Raw genomic sequence first — 27,139 nt, forward strand, 5'->3', positions numbered from 1 at the left:
AGCATGCAATCTGCAAATAGGGACAATTTAACTTCCCCCATTCCAACTTGAATGTCTCTTATTTCTCTCTCTTATCTAATTGCTCTGAATAGGACTTCCAGTGCTATGTTGAATAAGAGTGGTGACAGTTGGGCATTCTTGTGCTGTTCCATTTATTAGAGGAAAAGCTTTCAGCATTTCCCCATTCAGTAAGATATTCACTGTGTGTTTGTCATACATGCTATTTATTACATTGAGGTACTTTCTATACCTAATTTGTTGAGAAATTTTTTTATTATGAAGGGATGTTGAATTTTATCAAAAACTTTTTCTGCATCTATTGAGATGATCATGTGATTTTTGCCCTTCATTCTATTGATGAGATGTATGATGTTTATTGATTTGCATATTTTGAACCAACTTTGCATTCCTGGGATAAATCCCACTTGATCATGGTATATTATCTTTTTGATGTGTTGTTTGGTTCTGTTTGCTGATATTCTGTTGAGAATTTTTGTGTCTCTTTTCATCAGAGATGTTGGCATGTAGTTTTCTTTGTTGTGTCCTTGTCTCATTTTGGTGTCAGTAATGAGTAGAATGAGTTAGGATGAATTCCTTACCTTTTAATTTTCTGGAATAGTTTAAGAAGAATTGGTATTAATTATTCTTTAAAGATTCAACAGAGAGTGTGGGATGGGGTAGGGAGTGCATACCTTATGCTTCTAATCTGGAGCAATGCAGCTGTGCAGATTCCTGGCAGGTCTCCAAACTGGACTCAGGGCTTGCAAAAACTGTGAGATTCTCCTTCTGTAAAGACTGTAGGTGTTTACTGGGTCAACAGGGGTTGATGAGGTCCTTCTGTTTATCTTTTCCATGCAATGAGAAGTCCCTCCTGACTCCAGGCAGATTCAATCTGAACAGGGGATACAGGGCTGCAGAGGCTGAGTGCCTGCATGCTGCCTTTCTGGACTGCCATTCACCACAGTTGCATCTTCACTCCCCCACTGTACTCCAGCAGCCTCCCTTCAACACTCCAATCAAATCTTATCTGTTTATTCATTGCCTTGGTCCTTTTCTTGGTTGCGTAGGGGGGCAGGCAGAATTCCAGGCATCTCTAATCAATCATCTGCTGACATCACTCTTTCAAATGATCTGTAGTTTATTTTTATTTTTATTTTTTTAAGAAAAAATTGTATTACAAGGATTCTATATTTATACCTTGTGCTAGGAGACTTAAGGTCATTAAAGTATAATAGAACCTCTACTTTACAACAGAAGTGGATATATAGTCATCTATAGCATGGTAGAATTCGAACATCACTTCTGTGGCTTTAGTAACTGTGACCTGGCTCTATCTGGATGTGCAATTGCTGAGGAAATGTTAAAATCAAAACTTGGGCACTGATTTTTTTAAAAAAAGTAATTATATAGAACTCACCAAAATTACAGTTTTTTTCCCCAAAATGCTCACTGTGCTTTTAAAATAATTAATATTAAGTATCCCTCTGTGTGAAGATCATGACCATCATATCACTATGTCAACAATGATCTTTGAGAGTTAAAAGAATAAAAGATAGGAGAGCCATCTTGTTGGTGCAAAGAAGATTCTTAGAAGTACCAACTGAGAGATAAAAATGCTGGCCTGGAAACTAGTAACCTTCTCATGATGTCATTAAGGCAAAAGTTGACTACGACTGGAGCTAAGAGACACCGGAGTTATCTATTTTGCATTTCATGGTTCTTTTTTCCTCTCTCTCGTCATTTTGGGTTTCCAGCTGAGACATTACAACAAAGATTAGAAGACCTGGAACAAGAGAAAATCAACCTGCACTTTCAGCTTCCTTCAAGGCAGCCAGCTCTTAGCAGCTTCCTGGGTCACCTGGCAGCACAAGTCCAGGCTGCCTTGCGCCGTGGGGCCACTCAGCAGTGAGTACTTGTCATTGTCACCATTTTCCCCTCAGGTTTCTTCCTACCTCTCAGCTCCCACATAGTGAAGAGCTGGGAGGAGCTTAGCTGTAGAGACCCTCGGCTGCCTTTCCTGGGAAGGGCCCTTTGTTGGTTGAGAAGGTGGGGATTCTTCCAGAGTGAGGGATGACCCATGTGGGTCATGCTTCTCTAGAAAGAAGACTTTTCTGCTACTTGACAGAGAGAGACCCTCCTCAAGTGCAACTGCATCCCAGGTCTGAAGCATCTCTTGGGAAGCTACCCTTCTAAGAAGGTGGGGTAATTTCCTCTTGTTGAGGCAGCTTGGTGTCCTGTGATCATAGTAACTCTGTAAGATAAACAGATGGTCCCCTCTGACCAAGTGATGAAAATCCATCCTCCTCCTAACTCTACCTCCAGCTCCTGAGCAACGTTTGCTATTTCTGTCACCCAAGGGTCTTCTGAGATCAGTAATACATAGAGAGCAATTGCTGCTTCTAATCCAGTGGCTTGTAGTCCTGGCTGCATGTTTGAATAACTTAGAAAGATTTAAAACCTACCAGTGTCCAGGCTCCACCCCAGGCAAGCTAAGTCAGAATGTCTAGGTGTGGGAGGCAAGGGTGGCTCCCAGATATTGGCATGCTTAAAAAGGCTGAGAACCACTGCTCCATCTACCTGCATGTTCCCTCTCTCCCCAGGTAAAGGTCTGAGAGGGAACAGGTGTTTTATGAATGCTATGAGCCTCATCACAATTCAGGTCTCTTTCTACTTAGTTATCAACATGGCCACAACAATTCCACTTTTTTATTTCCCACTTCCAATTGACCCTGACAATCACAAGATTTTCTGGCCTATTCCTATTAAGTGTACATGGCATTATACATTTAGTTTATTTTGGTACCTCCCTAAAGCCTGCCTGCACAGTGAGGCCAATTATTTTCTCAGTTTTGCCAGTAGCATATAGCAGAGTGAATGGCACCTGGTAGGTGCTTCCTTGTAACTATTTGCTTAGTGAACTTTTTCATGGTTCTCTTCAATAGGGAGTAAATTTCACCTCGCCTGCCGGGCGCGGTGGCTCAAGCCTGTAATCCCAGCACTTTGGGAGGCCGAGGCGGGTGGATCACGAGGTCAGGAGATCGAGACTATCCTGGCTAACACGGTGAAACTCCGTCTCTACTAAAAATACAAAAAACTAGCCGGGCGTGGTGGCGGGCGCCTGTAGTCTCAGCTACTCAGGAGGCTGAGGCGGGAGAATGGCGTGAACCCGGGAGGCGGAGCTTGCAGTGAGCTGAGATCAGGCCACTGCACTCCAGCCTGGGAGCACAGCGAGACTCCGTCTCAAAAAAAAAAAAAAAAAAAAATTTCACCTCGCCATTTTTATTCTTTTCTAATCTGACATTGAGACATCATTGCAACATTGCGTGTTCCTCTTTCTTTCACACATGAGACCACTCCCAAGTTGACTTTTTATGTAATTCTCTCATTCTTTTATGTTTGGGGTTATTTCTTGTCCTCTACTCCTGTCTTGGGAGATTTTTAGCATATAAAAATGGGGCACAAAAATTGAGGCACAATAAATTTAGCTAATTTTTTATGTTTCTATTTATTTAACAGACACTTTCATAACAGTTACTAAGTGCTTTAGAAGTTACTCATTTAACTTATTTCCATTTTTTAAAATTGTGGTAAAATACACATAACATAAAATCTATCATCTTAAGTGATGGTGATTGAGTGATTAAGCCATTATTAAGTATACAGTTCAGTGGTATTAAATACATCATAATGTTGTGCCATTCATCTCCAGAATGTTTTCCTCTTCCCCAAGTGATACTTTGTACCCATTAAGAAATAAATCCCCATCCCTTCCCCTCTTCCAGCCCCTGACAATCACATTCTAATTTCCATTTCTCTGAATCTGTCTACTCTGTGTACCTCATACAAGTGGAATTATACAATATTTGCTGTTTTGTGACTGACATTTCTCATAGCATAGTGTCTTCAGTGTTCGTTCATCTGATAGCATGTGTCAAAATTTCCTTTCTTTCAAGGCTGTATAATACTCCATTGTATGGATAGACTACAGTTTGCTCATTCATTCATTTAAATAACTCATTTAATGTTCATGACAATTCTAAGGGGTATTATTATTTTATATATATTATTTTATATATTTTATTATATATAGTATTAAATATATATATTTTATATATTTCATATATTTATATATAGTATTATTTTATATATTGATATCTACATGTATACAGATCCGTTATCTACATCTATACCTGAATTTTAGGATGAGGAAACCAGGCCCAAGAGAAGCTAACAAACTTAGGCAGACCAACCAGCAGGTGAGTGCTGAGGGAGACAGAAACCCAACTGTCTGGCTTGCATCCTGGCCCTGAATCAGTGCACTGTGCTGCCTTTTAGCCCTACCTGCAATTTGGATGGAGAGTGTATTAGTCCATTGCTATAAAGAAGTAACTGAGACTGAGTAATTTATAAATGAAAGAAGATTGATTGGCTCATGGTTCTGCAGACTATACAGGGAGCATGATGGTAGCATCTGCTCAGCTTCTGGGGAGGCCTCAGGAAACTTACAATCATGGTGGAAGGTGAAAGGTGAGCACACACATTGCATTGCCAGAGTAGGAACGAGAGAGAGAAAAGAGGGAGGTGCCACACACTTTTAACCAACGAGATCTCATGAGAAGTCTATCATGAGAATAGTGCCAGAGAATGGTGCTAAACCATTCATGAAGTATCCACCCCCATGATCCAGTCATCTCCCACCAGACCCTGCCCTCCAACACTGGGGATTACAATTTGACGTGAGACTTGGGTGGGGACACAGATCCAAACCGTATAATTCCACCCATGTTCTCCCCAAATCTCATGTCTTTCTCACATTGCAAAATACAATCATCCATTCCCAAAAGTCTTAACTCATTTCCAGTGTTAACTCAAAAGTTCAAAGTCCAAAGTCTCATCTGAGACAAAGCTAGTCCCTTCTGCCTGTGAGAGTTTGTAAAATATAAAAACAGTTAGTTACTTCCAAGATGTAGACATTGGGTCAATACTCCTGTTCCAAAAGAGAAAAATTGGCCAAAAGAAAGGGACTATAGGCCCCATGCAATTTGAAGCCCAGAAGGGCAGTCGTTAAATTTTAAAGCTCCAAAATGATCTCCTTTTGACTCCATGTCTTACATACAGATCACACTGGTGCAAGGAGTGGGCTCCTGTGACCTTGGGCAGCCCTACCCCTGTGGCTTTGCAGGGTACAGCCCCTGCAGCTGCTCTCACAGGCTGGCGTTGAGTGCATGCAGCTTTTCCATGCTGAGGATGCAAGCTGCCAGTTGGATCTACTATTCCAGGCACTGCAGGATGGTGGCCCCCTTCTTACAGCTCCACTAGGCAGTGCCCCAGTGGCGACTCTGTGTGGGGCCTCCAACCCCACATTCCTCCTCCGTATTACCCTAGTAGTGGTTCTCCATGAGGGGTCCTGCCCTGCAGCAGACTTCTGCCTAGACAACCAAAGCTTTTCCATACATCCTCTGAAACCTAGGCAGATACTCCCAAGCCTCAACTCTTGCACTCTGTGCACCCTCAGTCTTAACACCATGTGGAAATTACCAAGGCTTATGGCTTACACCCTCAGAAGCAGTGGTCCAAGGTGTATCTGGACCCCTTTGAGCCATGGTGGAGTTGGAACAACTGACAGCAGTGTGGGGAGCAACGTCCTGAGCCTGTGCAGAGCAGTGGGGCCCTGGGTCTGCCCCATGAAACCATTCTGTCCTCCTAGGCCTCCAAGCCTGTGAGGGGAGGGGCTGCCATGAAAGTCTCTGAAATGCCTTTGAGGGCTTTTCACCATTGTCTTGGCTATTAGCACTGAGCTCCTTCTTACTTATGCAAATTTTTGCAGCCTGCTTGAATTCCTCCCCTGAAAATGGGCTTTTCTTTTCTACCACATGACCAAGCTGCAAATTTTCCAAACTTTTATGCTTTGTTTCCCCTTTAAATATAAGTTCCAACTTTAGGTCATTTCTTTGCTCATGCATATGAGAATAGGTTGTTAGAAACAGTCAGGCCATATTGTGAATGCTTTGCTGCTTAGAAATTTCTTCCACCAGATACCCTAAATCATTAATCTCAAGTTCAGAGATCTACATATTCCTTAGGGCAGTGGCACAATGCAGCCAAGTTCTTTGCTAAGCAATAACAAAATTGACCTTTACTGCAGTTTCCAGTAAGTTTCTCTTTTCCATCTGAGACCTCATCAGCCTGGCTTTCACTGTTGATTTCACTACCAGCATTTTGGTCATAACCATTCAATCAGTTTCTAGGCATTCCCAAACTTTTCCTCATCTTCCTGTCTTCTTCTGAGCCATCCACACTCTTCCAACCTCAGCCCTTTACCCAATTCCAAAGCCACTTCCACATTTTCAGGTATCTTTATAGCAATGCCTCACTTCTTGGTACCAATTTTCTGTATTCGTCCATTTTCACATTACTATAAAGAAATATCCAAGACTGGGTAATTTATAAAGAAAAGAGGCTTAATTGGCTCACAGTTCTGTGGGATGTACAGGAAGCATGATCTGGCATCTGCTTGGCTTCTGGGGAGGCCTTAGGAAACTTACAATCGTGGCAGAAGATGAAGGGGGAGCTAGCATATCACATGGCTGGAACAGTAAGAGAGAGAGAAATGGGAGGTGTTACTCACTTTAAACAACCAGACCTTGTGAGAACTCTATCATGAGAACACCAGAGGATGGTGCTAAACATTCATGAAAGATCCATCTCCATGATTCAATCACCTCCCATCAGGCCCCACCTCCAATACTGGGGATTACAATTCGACACGAAATATGTGTGGGGACACAGATCCAAACCATAGCAGAGAGTGATGCTTTTATTGTGGTTTTGCCTAAGTTTTTGATAGAATATGATTAACTAAAAGCCAGTGTCATGCATTCTTAATTATATTAGGTTACACCATAAGGACATCTCTTACATTTGACTGTTTGAAACCTGTCAAACATTTTATGGGGTTTGACCTATTAAGGCCCCCAGAAAAGTATAGGTCTTTATTTAACATTTATCAAGCCAATATTAACTGTTGGCTTACTTTATGAGCTATCATCCTCTTTCCTTTTCCTCACAGGAGTTGTCTGTATACTGTGCTTTTATGTTCCATTCACTTTTTGAGCTCACTGTGACCTGATTTCTATCTCTATCGCTCCTCAAATCTCTACCAAAATCAGCAATGACTTTCTATTTGTTAAATTTAAAAGACATTTTTCAATTCTTATTCTGCTATATATCACGGCAGTGTCTAGATTTTTTAATAAATTCATTCCTAAAGCTCCCATTTCCGTTGGCTTTCATGATTTCACCCTTCCCGGTCTTCCTGCTACATTTCTGGCCATTCTGCTTAATGTCTTATGAGCTCCTTCTCTCCCTTTCTTCTAAAATTTTTTTTGAGACAGGGTCTCACTCTATTGGCCAGACTGGTCTCAAACTCCTGGGCTCAAGCAATTCTCCCACCTTGGGCTCCTGAAGTGTTGGGATTACAGGCATAAGCCACCATGCCCGGCCCCTTTCTCTTTAATATTGTTGTTCTTCTGTCTTCTGTTCTAGCTTTTCCTCTCTTCTCACTTTGTATCTTCTTTCTTGGTGGTCTCAAATACTCTGAGGCTTCAGATACTGTTTCTATACTAATTTTCCCCAAATTTCTATCTCTAGCCCCGATTTATCTCCAGAATTCCAATCCACAATTCAGTTTTCTATTGAACATCTCCCTTATTTTTACTAAATGTAGTATCTTTTTATCCTTAAAATTACTATCTCTTTATCCTTGTCTTTTACTAAGTTTACTATCTTTTAAACTAAATTTACCATTGTTCTTCCTATTTGGTTCCTTCTCCTATATCCGCAGTCTGAGTGACTTTCACTGCCATTTACCCAGTTACCCAAGCAAGGACTCTGAGGTATCTCTGGGTCCTCCCTTTCCATCCCTCCCCACAGTCCTTGGTTACCAAGTCCTGTTGCGTCCACTGTCTGTCTCTCTCATTCCCACTCACTTGTCTCACCTGCACATCCATGCCTTAGTTCTGGTCTTTAACATTTTCAATCTGGATTATGGCAATGGTCTCCTTGCTGGTATTTCTGATTCCATTATTACTGCCTCTCATGCATCTTCCACAAGGCCATGATAGAAGTATTACATTATGCTCAATGGCTCCCCATTGCTTGCAAGATAAAATTCATGTTGCTTAGCGTGACATTAAAAGTCTTCACGATCCAGCCCCTGCCCAGCTGCCCAGCTGCCCAGCATTTAACTAGACATTACCAGCATCTGCAATAGACACTTACTGAAGTATTATATGTTACCCCCAGCTTCTAAATATTTCTAGATTCTATGATCTTGCTCATGCCCCATTGTTACCAACTGTTGGTACCCCATTGTTACCAACTACATTGTTGTTACCAACTATTGCCCATTCTTCCAGACTTAGTGAAACTAATATCCTTGCAAAGCTCTGCTCATAAGTCACACTGCCTCCCCCTTGAATGACAGCATGCCTTGAATGACTTCACGTCTGCTTAGGTCTTAAATACATCTGTTTTCTTGAATATCTGTTTATTCTGACAGATGATAAGCTCCTTGAGGACGAGACTGTATTATATTTATCTTTCTATTTCTAGAGACTAGAATAGTGTCTGACCCATAATCTGTATTCATTGAATGTGTGAATGTGACATATATGCATGTGTAGTTATATATAGGTTCACAAACGTATATATGAATATCGAAAGAGAGATGAGAGAGAGAGAGAGAAAGAGAGAGAGAGAGAGAGAGAGAGAGAGAGACTGACTTTACTTTATTGGGATTCAGATGCCCTAGAGGAAAATGCTCCTTCAGCTTTTCTTCTGAAATTGTCAGCAAGAAGGAGTTGCACAGAATCTTGACAGAACCTTGGGTAGGAGGTCATTTCTGGTCCTTTCTCTTCCACCAACCAGCTGTATATGGCTTGGTGTAGTTATTGAACCTCTCCAAACTCCACTCCCCTCATCAGAAAATGAGGGGGTTAAATTAGATCACTGGTTTCTAAATTTCAGTTATTTATGTTTTATCTTGTCTTTTGTTTAGCTAAATCTACCCGTCTTATTATTACCATAAGTAGAAAAGAATGAGTTGAAATTAACTTTCTGAAATTTTTCTAATACATGTTAACACAATTACATAGTTACTAGTAATTTTTTAAAACCTGCCTTTCAGTGTGCTAGCTACCCACTGCAGTTTTCACAGTGACCAACAGAGGGCCGCCATGGCAGGCTGAAGCCCACACAGACCAGAGCCTGGACAGAAATTGCTCTCAGGCTCTCTGAGTCAAGGGGGAAATATAATATTTTTGAATGAGTGGTGCTTTTCCTGTAGAAATAAAATAGTTGTATCAACATGAACAACTTTAAATACTAATTAATAACGCAAATAAGTGCCTGTTAACCTTTTTGGGATCAAGTGTTTATTTATTTTGAGAAGCTGATGAAAGCTATGGACTTCCTCTGTTGCAAAACCACGTGTACACATGTACATATATGCAAACTATTGAGTGTGTTTTCAGGAGACTCACAGTTCTTCTGAGTTATTCATTCACTCCTTAGAGAGTCTTTGGTTCCCAGGTTAAGAAAATTTAGTTTAGGGTAAGATTTAAGAAGCTGTAAATATTCAGATACAATCAGATACTTTGTGTTTTATTATTTTTGTTGTCACTTTGTTCTTAAAAATCAAAATTTAAGTCAACTTTTGAGAAACACTGTTTAATCCTCTGAACTCATGTAGAAGAGCACCCTGGGTCACCCTTGATATGTTCAGATCCTGCCAGCAGCCAAGAGAGTTTTAACTATCTTCAGGGGTTAACCAGGTTCCTCTGAGGAGGGCAGATATCGGTACTCAAATCATTTGACCCCTCTTCTGTGGGGTCCTCTGGCCCAGTGGGTTTGCTTGTTGGAGGAATAACTTTTGTGATGTCCTCTTGATTCCTGTGGGAAGTTCATGTATCTTTGCCACAACAAATGGTGTACGTTCAGGCCACCCCATAGTAGACCCTCTTTGCCCTGTTAGGTCTCTCTAATTCCTTTATCCCTGCTTGAGGGGGCAGCGACACATCAGAAGTGAGTTGCTTAAACAATGCTGCAGCAGACAGTTTGGGTGCCCTGTGTCCCAATCCCTCAGCCTCCCTCAGATTCCCTCCACAACAGGGAACCATGCTGACTGTTGGCTTTCCACTCAGGCACCCAACAGGTTCATCTGGCCTGCCTGCACAGGTGTTCTCAGAACCTGTGTAAAGAGGGGTGGGGATGGATAATTCCCTCACCCAATGCCCCAGCCTACTCAACCTCTTAGGGAACAGTTCTGAGGCATGCTTCACACATTTTTTTTCTTTTCTAGAAGGTTCCTGCTACTAGGAACCTTTTGGCCATTGGGTTCCATTTGCCCGTGTGGTGACCAGCTCCACGATGAACCTTTTATTGAATTTTCCTGCTTCTCACTCTAGTTTCTTGGGAATCACTTCTTCAAAAAACAACCTGTACTCAGGTCCCTGCCTCAGACTCTGCTGTTAAGAGAACCTAAGTATAGACAGATAACCATGTTGGAGAATCAGATGTAAGTCTTCCTTCTTGCAGGGCACCCCCAGTCTTTATGAGTGAATCTAGTGGATTTTTTTTTTTTCCCACTGGGTTTGAGTGGAAGAGTTTACTCCCATGTGGCCAGGTTTGGACAGGCAAACCATGGGGTAGGGGAGAAAAACGCATCTCTCATGAAGACTTTATTTTCTACATGGCCAACAGGTGGGTGGGTATTGAGAGTGGTGGTTGATTGCAGAGTTGCTGGTTGAGCAGCCCCAGGGGTAGGATGCCCCACTCCGTCATTAGAGATTCAGAATGCAGGGCATTTAGGTCTACGTCCTTCAGCTTTAGTTTCCAACTCTGGAGCAACAGGAAAATTCTAGCTCAATATCCTGTGACAATAGGGATCAGAAGAGAAGAGAGAGGCATCTGTTCCTACTGTGTCTTCCACCCAATCAAAAGAAAGTTATTTTTCCTTTCTCCTAAGAGAGAGAGTTGGCCTACTATCATCACACATTTGGATGATAATTTTCTCATGAATACATTGCATTTCTCTAACTATACACCCCGTGCATTTTTCCACTGAATCTTCACCAATATGTGTATGAAAACTGGTCCTTTTTGTAACCGAAATTGTGTGTGTGCATGTATGTGTTTGTATGCATGTGCACACAAAATGTCCTTTATCAAAGACCTTTTCCCAAACTCAAGCAAACAAAATATAACAAAGTTTAAAACAAAGGTCTATCATGGTTTTCCAGTGGGGCTTATCAAGGCAGAGCCCCAGTTTACCTGTCCACATACTTCCCACTAGCATACTTCCTTTGAGATGGGAACAGAGAAGACGAATGTTGTGCAGCACCGTGATGGTTTTGGACAGAGTCATTCTTCCTCTGACCAATTGCTCCTTGATTGCTTTTGAAACATGTGATTCTTTATTTCTCTTTGGTTCTCATATAGGGACTAACACAGCATTCAGTGTCACAGAATTCAGTGATGGTTGGCTCTAAGCTCTCAAGACTGGAATCAAGATACACTGTATGAGACCAGAAAGTAACTGTTACAGACACATTTTACCCAGGATATAAAATGAGATGGCTATGATACAACATAAAAATTATCATTACTGGCTGGACATGGTGGCTCACACCTGTAATCCCAGCTCTTTGGGAGGCTGAGGTAGGAGGATTGCTTGAGACCAAAAGTTTGAGACAAGCCTGGGCAACATAGTGGGACCCCATCTCTACAAAAAAATAATAATAAACAAGCCAAATGCGATGGTGCATGCCTGTAGTCCTAGGAGGATTGCTTGAACTCAGGAGTTTGGGGCTGTAGTAACCTATGATTACACCACTGCACTCCAGCCTGGCTGACAGAGCAAGATCCCATTGCTAAGAAAAAAATATTTGTTATTATCAACAAACAAGGATATATTTCTGAACCCCACATCAGATCAGGAGATGGGGAACCACAAGGGACAGTGGCATGCCCTGTGTCCCACTCCCAGGAGACCAACTCCAGACCCTTTGTCATGGCCTCAACAAAAGAAGGGAGAAAGGACAAGAGGGGAAACATAAGTGGTGAGCCACAGAGGACTTCTCAGAACTTGTTTTGGAACTACTGGATTATAAATAAAAGCTCCCAAATAAAGGTCTTCCATATCACCCTCTTTGTTCAAACTCAACTGAAGTCTGTCCTGAGGCCAGTGGCATCAGGCATAACTATTATAAACTCAAATGAATATTCATGTGTCTCTCTTGCAGGGCGGTCATTTCTATGAGTGGGATAAGGCTGTATAAAACAATGAAAGTCAGTTCCCCAAGGAATGTGACTTCTCCAGGCTCCTTACTTTTTAGACCCAAATCATATATATATGGAAGAATTATAAAGTTACCTGTATTGTCTCTGGCAATTTTACAGTATTCTTTTGTGCTCTCAGAATGGCTTTGGTAATTTAGGTCGTCATATATTGAATGAGCAAGCTATTTCTAGGTTAAGAGTGCACTTCGTTGGTTCTATGACTGGCCCAAACTCATTCTTTATCACCGTCTTCCCAAAGAGGGACAGATGGAACACACAAGTCATATGACATAAATTTGATAGAATAGTCTTCAGTAGGGAGCAGCGCTTAGCAACCTTAATCAGAAGAGTTGTACGCAACTCTTGTTGCCAGAAATAGTCATCTGAAAGGTGGCGCTTCCTCAGGACCACGTTTTTCTAACTGTGACGATGAGAACATTGGTCTTGATAGTTTTGGTCCTTTCTGAGACTAAAATTCTGCGATTCTAGCAGTGGCACAAAGCAATGTTTTTGGTACTCTAACAACATTAGGGTCTCGGAGAGGCACCTCCTGCGTTACATGTGAAGACGCGTTAACCACAGCACTGTCATGAGCAGTTCTGGTGCAGGATTTTCTCACAGGTGGATTTCCTGGCTTCTTGCCCCGTCGACATTCGCACTTGCAAAGGCTTCTGAAGGTGGCCTCTCCAGCAATGCCAAGGGCACTAGAGGGCCCAGGGGGCCTGAGTGCTGGGCTGTGAAGGAGGTGGCAAAGTAAGCTCATCACAGGCATGCACCCCTTAACAAGCTAGCAGAGGAACCAGATACTTAGACGATTTCTTCATTCTTTTTTCAATATTCCTGAAAATATGCATTCACAACAGTCACATAGTAAAAGTTGTCAATGGAATGAAACCATTTTTCCTGCGCAATTTGCAGCTAATTTTTTTTTCTGTGATGTACGATTTTATTTTATGAATGGATTTTATCCTCCTTTAAATTGTTGATGGAAAAGGCCAAGATTTTTCCAGTACTGGGGCGGTGCTGATGGAGATCTGTATGAAACTGTGGGTCTGGGTGTGATCTTGGACACCTGAATCCCCGTTGGCATTGAGTGCTGTTCTAACATTCTACCCTGCATGTTTTTAATTCTTGCCCCTGAGGGATTTGTTCATTTTGCATACTGATTAGTTTACAGCAGCGATGCTAATTTGCAGTGACATGAGGGATTACACATTGAGAATTATTGAATGTAAAGGGGACAACATTGCAGAACGGAGAGGAAGCCTGACTCAGAGGACAGAAGATTTGAAAGACGGAAGCCTGTCTCTTGCTTCATTGCTGAGCTACAGTGTGTCCTGGGGCCATCACTCAGCTGTCTGTGGATCCCTTTCTCTACCTGGAGGAAGAATACGAGAGACAGAGAGAGGAGTTTTGGTTAATCACAGGGGATTTTCTTATGGATTAAGTAATTAATGTGATTAATGATAATATAGAGAATTCCCAGTTACCACCTGTAGCTCCTCTGTAGGTAATTTTCAATTCTGTGTTGATTTCCTTCAAGGACTCTCATCCTGACCCAGATGGTATCTATTTAGGAAATTCAAGAAACTCGTAATATTAGCATAAGCAGAGCAAATTGGGGAATAAATTAGTGCAAAGAAATGATCCAAAGCAATAGAAAAGTGAATATAAATGACTTCTGGATTTTCTAGGACACAGACTCATTGAATCATTCAATAAATATTTGCCAAGCCCCTACTTAACGCTGGGCATTGGGGTCCTCACCATGAGATGAGCTCAGTCGCTTCCCTCCAGGTTCACAGTCAGGAACGAGGAACTGTGCAAACAGGCTGAACCTCTGGAGCCCAGAAGAGGAAGTGTGTTTCGTTCCCACAGACATCAGTAGCTGATGGTAGTAGGATGGTTTTGTTCCAGACATTTCTTCTGCCACATGTAAAGATCCTCAGACACATTTTATCTGTTTTTCTTTCTCTCTACTTTTCTTTCTTTCTTCTTTCCTTTCTTTTCTTTTTTTCTCTCTTCCTTCCTTCCTTCCTTCCTTCCTTCCTTCCTTCCTTCCTTCCTTCCTTCCTTCCTTCCTTCCTTCCTTCCTTCCTTCCTTCCTTCCTTCCCTCCCTCCTTTCCTTTCTTTCTTGGTATTGATTGCCCTGTTGCCTAGGCTGGTGTGCAGCAGCATGATCATAGCTCACTGCAGCCTGTAACTCCGGGGCTCAAGTTATCCTGCCACTTCAGCCTCCTGAGTAGCTAGGACTACAAGCACTTGACACCGTGCCTAATTTTTAATTTTTTTGTAGAGATAAGGTCTCACTGTCTTGCCCAGGCTGGACTAGAACTCCTGGGCTGAAGTGATTCTCTTGCCTCTGCCTCCCAAAGTGCTGGGATTATATAGGCTTATGCTACCATGCCTGGCCCACATTTTTCATCTTTCTTACTCTGTATAGAAAGTGGGTGCTTTGGACGTGAGTACAGTGTTCATTTTCCCGATGCAAACATTGAGATGCTGGGGAGATCAACAGCAAGCTTCTTGAGGATGGAGGTGTTCTGTCTCCATCCCCACCAGCCCCAGTGCGAGGGTGGGGTCTGTATACAGTAGATGCTCAGTGGTCGTTTGTCAGATCAATTTGTTCCCCATAGTTTACTCCATAGGGAAGCCATTCTTGTTATCCACATCACTGTCATTCTCATTTTAAAAACAAAGAAGGTAAGGTTCAGAGAGATTAGGTAAGTCCAGTGACACAGCGTGAAAAAGGCACAACCAAGACCCAAAGGGTGGCCTCTAACTCCACATGCTGTGCACTGTCTGCGTTGCACTGCCCTGCTGGTAGCCAGCAAGAGGATTCAAATAATGGGTGTGTGTGGATGTGACTGGAAGACAGGGGAGATGGAAGTTCCTGGGCTTGCTGAGAACCTAATGGCGTGTGATATCTGGGAAAGAGCAGGAACCTGGGACTCAGCTTGATCCGCATTGACTCCTCAACTGTGCTTCCTGCTGTCTGCGTGGCCATGGGCTAGACCCGGAACCCCTGGGACGCAGTTTCCTCATCAGCAAAACTGGCATAATAGCATCTTCATCTTAGGTCTGTAACGAGAAGCGAATGTGATCAAAAGATGACGTCTAGTGTGCAGTATGTTCTCGATTCACAGTAGTTTATTTTATTATTATCAGTTTAAACATTTTTGTTGCTGCTGCTATTTGCCTTTAAGCACATAAAACAAAGAATAGATTTCTAAATTGCATCATATGTTACAATAAGTGACCTTTAAGATTATTCAGAGAGTCTGATCTTTTTGGTAGACATAGGAAGGAAAGCAAGGTTCCTTTTTCTGTAACTGCTGTTTTCTAACTTCGAAAAGCTGAGGTGACATATTTCCTAGTATTGTTTCTAAAAATATGAAGCCTGCTTCATTGCACCATGGTCGGTTGGTTCACTTATTTTGTAAGTGTCAAGTTAGGACTCAGCAAGGGGGAAGAGTCTCCCCCAGCTTTAAAGTCTACCGTCATTGGTCCATGCCTTGCATTGCCCATGTCTTCATTGCCTTGTAATTTTTCTGTTGATGCATTTGTCTCTCCTGCTCCACGGAAGAACCAAGAACTGTTTACCATTGTATCCTCAGAGCCAAGCGCAATCCATAGTACATACCAGGCGAGCTCAGTAATATTTTCTCTTTTTCTGAATGAATGAATGAAATGGGGTAGGAGTAAAAGGAGACAAACATAGCACAACATATATTAGGATCAGTTACTCATTTTCTTTTCTAAGAAATGCGGAGGCAGCGCGACCCTGTGTTAATATATAAATAAGAACATGCAGCTTCACGCTTCTCCTCACTGAGCCGTGAAATAAGTACAAAGGTGGCAGACAAGATCTAGCTGTGTGGGAGATTCCGTAGAAGGAGGGGATAGGTTTAATTTGGCCTTTTTAGGATGCTGAGTTTATGCCTCCAAGTGTCAGAAGCTACAGATGTGTGCTCCTCTGCAAGGGAAGGGGACCTTGAAGGTGATGTTATTGATGAGCTTTATTTAAAACACAGGCATGTTCAGGAGCTACAAGACTAATTGGGTGTATTAAAATATTTAAATCAAAAGTGCAGCTACTTAGTGCGTGTTGGCAAACATTTTATGTTACGGTTGTAAAAATGATACATGCTCACTATAGAAACTTTAGAAAGATCAATGGAAAGAAGTGATTCCACCACCCAGAGATAGGAGCTGATAGCATTTTGGTGAATATTTTTCTTTTATTTTATATACATGTTATTAATATTTTTACAATGGTTCATTTTATACTTTTTGCCATAAAACCTGCTTTAGAGAAAACAGCAATAAATAGTTTACATTTTCCAGACCAGTATATCTTCTTGTGTGACCTAATTTTAGTGGCTGCTTAGCATTGCTAAGAGGTCCTGATGCTGGGGCATGTCTTGGGCTACTAAGAAAACACCTGATTTTTGTAGCTAATCTTTGTGTAAAACTATGATTATTTACAGGCAATCAATACTTAGATGTGGGAATGTAGCATCCCAAGTTCTATTTAATTTTAAGTGTCATTCTTATTCCCTATCTCACCAAAGACTTCTGGTTTGGGAAAACCTTTGACAGGCCAGTTTGTTAGGTGAAAGATGATATTTTATGTTGTTTGGATTTTAATTTAAAACTATCTTTGGAGGCTGGGCGCGGTGTAATGGCTGTAATCCCAGCACTTTGGGAGGCTGAGGTGGGCGGATCACGAGGTCAGGAAATGGAGACCATCCTGGCCAACAAGGTGAAACCTCGTTTCTACTAAAAATACAAAAATTAGCTGGGTGTGGCGGTATGTGCCTGTAGTCCCAGCTACTCGGGAGGCTGATGCAGGAGAATTGCTTGAACCTGGGAGGCAGAGGTTGCAGTGAGCCAAGATCATGCCACTGAACTCCAGCCTGGGCAACAGAGCTAGATTCCATCCCCCGCCCTACACACAAAAAAAATCTTTGGATAGTAATCATGTTCCTTAACACTTTGCAATTCGTTTTTTGTGTTTTGTTTTGCTTCATTTATTTCTGAGGTGGGGGATCTTGCTATGTTGCCTAGGTTGGTCTCAAATTCCTAGGCTCAAACAATTCTCTGCCTCAGCCTCCCAGGTAGCTGGAACTACAGGTGTGCATCACCACGCTCAGCCGTATTCCATTATTTTGGAATTTCTGGTTGGTGCACTTGTCTTTTCCTTCATAATTTGATGGAACTTTTTAAAATTAGCAATATTAACCCTTTTTCTGCCATATGTGTAGCAATATATTTTTCCCAACCTGTCATTTGCCTTTTAGTTTTAGTTGGTGGTGTTTTCTTAGACATAGCTTCCCTGGATTGTTGGTGTAGTTTTGCTTAGGGTAAATTGTTTTTCTGCCCACCTTCATTCCACTGGAAATGGAATGTTTTAAGGTGAATTTATTATTCTTTGGTGACAAATACCACCAAGTGTCCTGTAAAGACAGCTCACCAACGTAAGGCCCAAGCCTCTGCCACATTTTCACCAGCATCACTGTTACCAAATATGTCAACTCTGGCAAGAATAAGAGAAGAAGCCTAACAGATTTTAAGTGGTTTTGACAGCCTTTCAGCAAATCTTTTCTGAGAAGCTCACACCCAAGCATCTGCAAATCAATCACCCCTCCTTTTAATCTCCATCAAGTTCAGTTCTGGAATTTGCTCCTGTTTGGATAATCCAAGGCAGTGCTATCCAATAAAATCTAGTGTGAGCCATATACACAATTTTAAACGATCTAGTAGCCACATTAAAAAAGATTAATGGTCAGGCGCGATGGCTCATGCCTGTAATCCTAGCACTTTAGGCCGAGGAGGGAGGATCACTTGAGGTCAGGAATTCGAGAGCAACCTTGCCAATATGGTGAAACCCTGTCTCTACTAAAAATACAAAAATTAGCTGGGCATGGTGACACACGCCTACAGGCCCAGCTACTTGGGAGGCTGAGGCAGGAGAATTGCTTGAACCCAGGAAGCTGAGGTTACAGTGAGCCAAGATTGTGCCACTGCACTCCAGCCTGGGTGTCATAGTGAGACACTCTTTAAAAAAAAAAAAAAAAAAAAAAGGATTAAGAACAAAGTTAATCAAGTGAAAATTTCAGGAATTAGATGAAATGCTACCAGGAGCTCAGCTGCATTTTCTAGAACTCTTGGCCTAATTTTATTAAGTTCAACTCTGTGATAAGTGCTGGGAATAAAAAAAAAAATGTGATGTGGGCTCTGCAAGAAGTGTATTTCTCTGTGATTAAAGCTGATTGTGGGAGAAAATCTTCTGAAACCCTCAGTGACAGCCTTCTCATTGACTAGTGATTCAAACATTAGTGCAAAGTGGAAGATTCTAAATGAGCAGAGGAAGGGTGGATGCTGTAAAGGCAGGGGAACTGGTGAATTTCAGAAATAGTGAGTGTGAATTCAACACTCCTAATCATTTGAATAAAGATCTTGTTATATTTCCCCCAAATTAATAAGAAACAGGTGAAATTAATTTTACCAATACATTTAATTCAATTCAATATATCCAAAATATTATCTCAACACGTAATGAACTTAAAAACATTACTAATGAGTTATTTTGTACTCTTTATTTTCATACTAAATCCTTAAAATCTGGTGTATGTTTTACACTTTCAGCACATTTTAATTTGGGCTAACCATGTGTCACATGTGGCCACGGGCTACCTTATGGGACAGTGCAGGTCCCATAATAGTATTCTGACTAAGGGGAAAAATCAAAAATCCCAAGAGATTGTAATTAAAGTAGAAACTTACATTTAGGAGCTCATCCTAAAAACAGGTAAGTACCCTCCTAAGTATGAGAACAGATGGGGGCCACTTGGAGTTTCTTACTCTTAAAATACTTGTCAACATGAGGATTTCAGCTTCCCCAAACCTGTACCAATAGGTATGTGTTATTTTAAGGGCCAGTGGAGACGACACCCACGCCTCACTCAGAACGGAGCCGAGGCTGTTGGAACGCACTGCTCAGGACAGCTTGCATGTGTCCATCACGAGACGAGACTGGCTTCTTCAGGAAAAGCAGCAGCTACAGGTGAGCAGGTGAAAGATCTTCAGGAAATATCATGGCATTTTTCTTTTCATTGAGACGGGGTCTTGCTCTGTTGCCCGGATTGGAGGGCAGTGGCGCAATCATAGCTCATTGCAGCCTCGAGCTCCTGGGTGATTCTCCCACCTCAGCCTCCCAAGTAGCTGGGACTACAGGCATGACCCCCATGTCTGGCTAAATTTTTTAATTTTTAGTAGATATCAGGTCTTAGTATGTTGCTCAGGCTGCTCTTGAACTCCTGGGCTCAAACAGTCCTCCTGCCTCAGTTTCCCAAAGTGTTGGGATTACAGGCATGAGCCACCATGCCCAGCCAGCATTTTTCTTATCCATTTAAGCCAAATGCAGCCAAGTGGGTCTTACTTTCCTTGAGTGTAGCAATTAGAGCCTTGGCTGTCAAGCTGGGGAGTACAAAAAGGAGAGATGGTGGGAATGACTAGAGGGCTTGTAGGAATCTCATTACAAACGAGGGTTGAAAGCTCAGCAGCGTTTGCGCCTGTTTTCGATATTCCTCATTACCTTTTGAATATGCTTTTCTTGTCTGCCAGGCCAATTTGCCACTTCTTATCATTTTGACCTTTAGAAGCTTCCTTTGAAAGGCAGAAAGACATCTGTGCTGTGAAAATCCTTTGTGGAAATTCCTATCATAGTAGTCTATGAGCTGAAGTTGTTAAGAGACAGAGTTGTAAGTCCGGACTGAGCAAGGCAGGCACATCTGGAATGATTAGCCGACTGCGTGGAAGCCCAAAGTTGGCCCAGAACAGAGGATGCAAGCCGGCTAAGAATCATCGAGAGGCTACAAATCTGGGTGCAGCACCGAGTTAAAGCCAGAGCTCTGGAAGTTGACAGGGCACCCGAGAGGCAGGGAATCTTGAAACAGGGTCCGTGCCTGCTTGAGCCTGGAGTTGTGAAGCATGAGTGGGGAGCAATGAGAACGCATTGATTGGAAGCTACGTGACTTCATGGGAAGAGCATAGGTCTTCAACATTCAAGTTCAAATCCTGGCTTAGGCTGGAGGCTTCCCCTCTCTGCTCTGGCCATCGAATATTTTTGTTATCTGAATTTGCCCCATCCAGGTCACTTCAAGAGTAAGGAGGCAAAGGGAGGAAAAAGTCAGGGCAATTTATTTGAAACCATTTCCTCCATTAACTGAGCACTTATGTAGTCAATGTGTTATACTGTTTGGATAGCTGAAAATGTGATCTCTGGTTTTTCATTTTTAATAACATTTGCCAATTAAAGGTCTACACAATTCCTGAGAAAGTCAGAGTGTAGAGAAAATAATTTTAGCCCTGGGCACTTAGTGTTTGAAGCACTCTGGGAAAGGTACTTGAATATTCATTTATTCAACAGACATTTATTGAGGGTTCACTGAGTGCCAGATACTGTTTGAAATGCTTGAGATTCCTGGGGAGCTTTTGATTTACTAGGGGGTGAGAATGGGGAGATAGACAATAAGTGATAAACATAATAAAACCTCTATTAGATAACTGGTATGTTGTAGGGTGATAAGAGCTTCCCAGAGTAGACTAGGATGATGTGGAGGATGGAGTCTACTCATTGAGAAGTGAGATTGGACCCAGCAGTTGAAAGAGGAGAGGGAGTAGGCCTTGCAGAAATTTCTGCAAGAGGATCCTGCAGGGGGATACCAAGATGAAGCCCTAGAGTGGGAGTGGGCCTCATGTGTTCAGAGGGCAGCTGGAGGCCCATGTGGCTGGAGCAGTGTAAATGAGGGGGAGGATTTGGGGAGGAAGTCAGAGATAAAGGGGCCTTTTAAGGATTTGGAATTTTCTCAGACTGCAACAGGGAACCATTGGATGCCTTCATTTAGGGAGAGTTTTTTGCCTGTATAATGGCGTTCAGCTGCAGTCAGAGTGTTGCTTTTAGGAACATCTAGAAAGTTTAAAGTAAACAATGCTAAATGTCATTGATCTGACCACACTGTAAATAATTTGACCCTGTATTAGGAATAGGATGTAAGACAATATGGAAAACAGTATGCAGCTTCCTTAAAAGATTAAAAATTGATTCACTGTGTGGTCCAGCCACCCCCGCTTCTGGGTGTGTATATATATCTCTCTCTCAAAAAAAAATTGAATGCATAGACTCAAAGAGATGTTTACACACCTATAGACTCATAGCAGCATTATTCACAATAGCCAAAAGCTGATAACAACTCAAGTTCTCATCAACAGATAAGTGATAAACAAAATGTGTAGGTACACGTAATGGGATATTACTCAGTCTTGAAAGGAAATTCTGACACATGCTACAGCATGGTTGAACCTTGAGGACGTTATGCTAAGTGAAATACGCTGGTCGCAAAAGGATAATGCTGTATGATTCCACTTGTATGAGTTACCTAGAGAAGTCAAATTCATAGAGAAAGTAGAATGGTGATTCCCAGGGACTTGGAGGAAGAGAGAATGGGGAATTAGTTTTCAATGGGTACAGAGTCTCAGTTTTGCAAGATGGAAAGAGTTCTGTGGATGGATGGCAGTGATGGTTGTACAACAATGTGAATGTGCTTAATGCCACTGAACTCTACACTTAAAAATGCTCAAGATATGGCCAGGCGCGGTGGCTCAAGCCTGTAATCCCAGCACTTTGGGAGGCCGAGACGGGTGGATGACGAGGTCAGGAGATCAAGACCATCCTGGCTAATCCGGTGAAACCCCGTCTCTACTAAAAAATACAAAAAAAAAAAAACTAGCCGGGCGAGGTGGCAGGCGCCTGTAGTCGCAGCTACTCGGGAGGCTGAGGCAGGAGAATGGCTGTGAACCCGGAGGCGGAGCTGCAGTGAGTCGAGATCCGCCACTCCACTCCAGCCTGCCACAGAGCCAGACTCTGGTTCAAAAAAAAAAAAAAAAAAAAAAAAAAATGCTCAAGATGGTGAATTTTATGCTACATGTGTTTTACCAGTTAAAAAAAAAAAAAAACTAAAAGAAAAAGAAAAGAATAGGGTAGAGGAAGTCAAAGGTGGAAGTAGAGAGGTTAGTTGAGAGACTTTGTCAGTAAGACTGTAATCTTGGAGCAATTGGGGACACTGAGGCTTTACTTTTTTCTTAGAATGTCTTGGTAGTAGACATTCTTTAGTAACTCCCAATTCTTCTCCCCACTCCCATACTTGAAGTGGGTTCAGGAGGTAGAAGTTGCGGGTGATGCACCTTGGGGCTGAGAGAACGTGAATAAGAAGTTAGAGACACCCAGGATTAGAGTTGTGCTCTTATCAGCATAAAACTTGGGAGTATGTTAATTAAGAGTCTTATTTTTGATTCAGAATCATATGGGCAGTGAGATGATGATCTACTATAACACTGTGCACACGATGGGCGTTCATTACGTGCTGCTTGTTTAGTTAATTGACCTTAATGTTAAATGATATTTTATGGATTCTTTGGATTTCAGTTTGCTATATTTGCAGAAATTACATTTTTTATATTGTCATGAACTTTAGGCTGCATGGCACCATCTGCAGCATCTCATTCCTCTCTCAGCCCTGTAGACTTAAGAAGTCATTTTTTACCTTTCTCTCTACTTTGAATTCTTGTGTTTGGGGACAGACTAACAAAGGGTTGCTTGCATTTCTTGTTTTGGTCTGTGGCTGGGGTTACCTGCTTAGCTCAGACCTCAGGTGCGTAAGGCTCCCTGCCCTGTGTCCTAACTCGTCCATCCGAGATGAAGTAAGTCATTTATGTATCTGCTGGGTTCTTCCAAGTCAAATTCTTGGCTCACCCCCCATAGTTATTTAATGCTCGGGAGGGAATGTTTTTCCTTATGCCAACTCATTAGAAATATAAAGCTGGCATGATTTTTCCAGTTCAGCAAACCTCCAAAAATCTGCCTGCCTCAGAAGGGGAGCTTCCTGGTTCTTGTGCATATGGCCAATTCTCATTTAAACGAGTCATTATCCTCAGAGCAGTTTGCCGTGAGCAGGGTTAATTTATAAAATCTCGACTCCTCATTCTTTATAGAAAGAAATCGAAGCTCTCCAAGCAAGGATGTCGGTGCTGGAAGCCAAAGATCAACAGCTGAGAAGGGAAATAGAGGAGAAAGAGCAACAACTCCGGTGGCAGGGCTGCGACCTGACCCCACTGGTGGGCCGGCTGTCCCTGGGTCAGCTGCGGGAGGTCAGCAAGGCCTTGCAGGACACCCTGGCCTCAGCCGGTCGGATTCCCTTCCATGCAGAGCCACCGGAAACCATAAGGAGGTACTGGTGATTTCCTAACTGATTTTGGGCCACTCACCTCTTTGACCTGTTCATTGGAATGATTTTGTCTATTGCCTTTCATCTCTAAACATTTCCTGAACAGTCTGTGTTTTTCAGTGGAAGCACCATTAGTGTTTTGTGTGGGAAAATTCTTCACGGTGTGGGGCAGTCCTGAGCATTGCAAGTTATTTCACCTCCTGGCCACTCAACCCACTAAATGCCAGCGCTCCTCCCCGTTCCAATATGCACCCTCCCCATTTCCAAACACCCTCCCCATTTCCAAACACCCTCAGGACACCCTGTCTCCCTTTGAGAACTATTGGAGTTCAATGGGCTAAAGATCCTGATGCCAACTTTTGCTGAGGATGATCATCTGGAGAGGGCCAACTATGCCTCTCACTAAGGGAGGAGGTGAACCACTGAGAGAGGGACAGCCAGTGACAAAGTTTCCATCTGGAAGAATGGATTGTTATTGGCAGCTAAAATGCACTGGGTGCTTACCATGCACCAGGCACTGTTATAAGCTGACTCTATGAGTTACTTCTGTTGTTATATTCATTTTACAGGCGAGGAAAAAAAGTTTAAGAAGGTTATAATTTGCCCAAAGTCCTAATTCATAAGAGAAAAACCTGATGTTTACACTCCTGTTGATTAATTCTGAAACCTGGATCTGCAGAAGTGAAGCATTCGAAAGAAGCCAGTGTAGAGCCAGCTGGCTCAACAGGTCAGAGAGATTGCTTGGTCCAGTATTTTTAACTAATTGGACGTGATCCTGTGAACCTAATTTTTGCTATGAAGTATTGGTTGTCTTTTAGAAAATGCTGACTTAGGGAGAATATCCAGTAGTTCTATTCAGCCAAATGAACCCATCTTACATACATCAATAGCTACCTTTGTTGTTCATGAGAATAGGCTCTTCTTAGGCCAGATGGGGAGAGTCAGACAAATTGTGAAACAGGAAAACCTTGAAGTCTTATAAAGAGAAGTTGCAGAGACTAGTATTGTTACAAAACCTGGAGAAACAGATCACTCAACATCACGACTGTTATCATCATCTATAAGGATTTTCATAGAGGCCAGATGCAAACTGAGGGTGCCATCTGTTTGTAATTTACTCAACTTTCTAACATGCAATTGCAAAGGGAAAGATATGCTTTGTTTCATGGACAATGACCCACGAGCTTGAAAAGAAACTTCCTGATAGCACGTGGCCTTTCTGGATGTGTCACTGGTGGAGACTTACAGTGCTTGCATGGAGGCCATCATTTCTGACTGTGGCTTGTTGGGAACTCCCTGGCCAATGTCAGAGACAGGCTGGAAGTAGAGGGCATGTGCTGGGGTCAAGGACACCCAATGATTTTAGGTTTGGGTGTGATAATAGAAATCAAAGAAGCCATTTGAATTTTCCAATGTCTGTGTTCTGGATCAAATAACTTAGCAGGAGGAGATGAAGTGTTACCATCCCAGAGACATCATAGACACTTTTTGTGTGGAGCCAACAAAAATGGTTTTCTTCCAGTGAACAAAAGGAGAACCCTTTTTAAGCACTGGAGAATCAGAAGCTCCATAGTATGGAAGCTGACAGAGCAGGGGTGCATAAAAGGACAGGAACCAATTAAAAGATACATTCATTTGAATTTCTTTCATCCCTGGGATTTCAATCCCTCTGCTTTAAAACAAGTTCCTTATTTTCTCCTGCAAGTCTTCCTTTGATGTGAGGGTCTTAGAAGAACCACTTTTACCCAGTAAGCTTGGTTCTCCTCCCACATGAAACCCATGGTTCTTGTTCCACCCCCTCCTGACTGCACTCCCATTCTCTGTAATGGGATTGTGATGTGGGGGTGGGGGAGGGAGGAGAGGGAAAAGATGGGGGACACAGTGTCCAAGGTTTTCTGTGGATCACATCCTGCCGTGTGGGGCATGAGGTTCCATCTATTTATTTGGCGTAAATTGAGGAGAATGGTGATTTGCAGCTCATCTCTCTCTAGCACCATTAGCTCAGCCTCCCCTGGCTTCTTGTTGGTTTTATATGTCAGGAAAACCAGGGGAGGGCAGCCTGTGACCTCATGTGGCATGCATATGGCTAACTGCAAAGTGAGGGAGGAATAATTATGGTAATAATCACAGTGATGATGTGGAGGGCTGCCTAGGATGCTTTCTAACGTTCTTTAGCAATGCTTGACTGGCTTGTATTCATCTGGGGTTGAGTCCTTCATTCCTCAGCTCCTGGGATTTTTCATGCTTCATGTAAAATGTGTTCTGGCAGCTCACGGACGAATTGTCGCTTGTTGTGCATTTGGAAGAAACATGTCACATCTTTTTACAAACCATTGGCACAAAGTGTGAAACAAACTCAACCCCTGGTTACAGCAGGGCTGGCTGGGCCTTGGTGGGAGAATCCGGGAGCCTCGCAGCAAGGCTGGGCTGGGGAGGCTGGTAGGTGGAGAGCAGCCAGGCCTTCTGTGGTGTCCATGTCCCCAACCACTAGCTAAACTGCCCAGGGCTCCCTGGCCAGGGGCAGTAATTATGCAGGGTGCTGCAGGCATCCTCATCACGCCTGTGCTCAGCTCCACACCACGCAGTCCCTGCTGATGTCAGGCCTCCTTGCAAATGAGATTTGAAATAATGTAATTCACCAGCTCACAACTGAATGGGGAAAAAAATCAATAGTTCCTCTTTCCCCTCAGAAGCATATCATATTAGAGTGAGGAGACACTGAAACAACAAGGCCTGAATTGGAAAACTGATCCCGAATCTAGGATCATAGTAGAGATTCTCCAAGAGGGTTGCCTGGAGGCAGCCGTGTGGGAGAGATCCCATTAATGCTCTTGCCCCAGGGGTAGTGTGAGGCAGCCACCATACTGCAATAATGCAGAGACTGCAGAGAAAATCCCTGCAGCGTCTCAGCAGCCTCCAAGCTGCTTTTCCATTCGTGAAGATTGTTGTTCTTTAATCTCCACTTCTGGGCTTTGCCTTTCTCTCTCCTCTGTCTTTGCCTTCTACCTGATTGGTTTGCCAAGACAATGGCTTTATGGGACTGAGAGCATTAGAAATCATCTGGAGAAAGAGGAGAGCTTTGCATTTTTCCAGAAATTCTGATTTTTTCCGCCCCTTTTTTGGTAAGGACTTTTCTTTCTTTTTTAGAGATGGGGTTTCCCTCTGTCCCATGGGCTGGAGTGCAGTGGTATGATCATGGCTCATTACAGCCTTTTACTCCTGAGCTCAAGTGATCCTCCAGCCTCAGCCTTCCAAGTGCTAGGATTATAAGTGCATGTCGCCATGACTGGCTAATTTTTTAATTTTTTGTAGAGATGGGGGGGTGGTCTTGCTGTGTTGCCAGGTTGGACTTGAACTCCTGGCCTGAAGTGATCTTTCTACCTCAGCCTCCTGGGTCACTGGGATTACAGGTTTTTTTTTTTTCCCCACCCCTCCTTTTTAAGTAAAGTAGACATCTTGCTTTTCCCAGGAATTCATGAGGCAGATAAATATTTGCCAAGACAGCAAATGC

At 42.6% G+C, this 27,139-nt stretch overlaps 1 protein-coding gene across 4 annotated transcripts in view; it reads left to right on the top strand.

The window, feature by feature from the left end:
• DISC1 (DISC1 scaffold protein) overlaps positions 1 to 27,139 on the top strand; it is a 340,168-nt gene that overhangs the window by 66,344 nt on the left and 246,685 nt on the right. For 3 of the 4 annotated variants that reach the window (XM_031659336.1, XM_031659330.1, XM_031659333.1), the window contains exons 3-5: positions 1,755 to 1,905; positions 19,280 to 19,409; positions 23,396 to 23,631. In XM_031659336.1, the coding sequence (XP_031515196.1) occupies positions 1,755 to 1,905; positions 19,280 to 19,409; positions 23,396 to 23,631 (517 nt within the window). Of the gene's footprint in view, positions 1 to 1,754; positions 1,906 to 19,279; positions 19,410 to 23,395; positions 23,632 to 27,139 lie in introns of those variants that run through there. The other variant, XM_031659342.1, reaches the window with a different exon arrangement.

Source organism: Papio anubis, chromosome 1 (genome assembly GCF_008728515.1).
Source record: "Papio anubis isolate 15944 chromosome 1, Panubis1.0, whole genome shotgun sequence".
Lineage (NCBI taxonomy): Eukaryota > Metazoa > Chordata > Mammalia > Primates > Cercopithecidae > Papio > Papio anubis.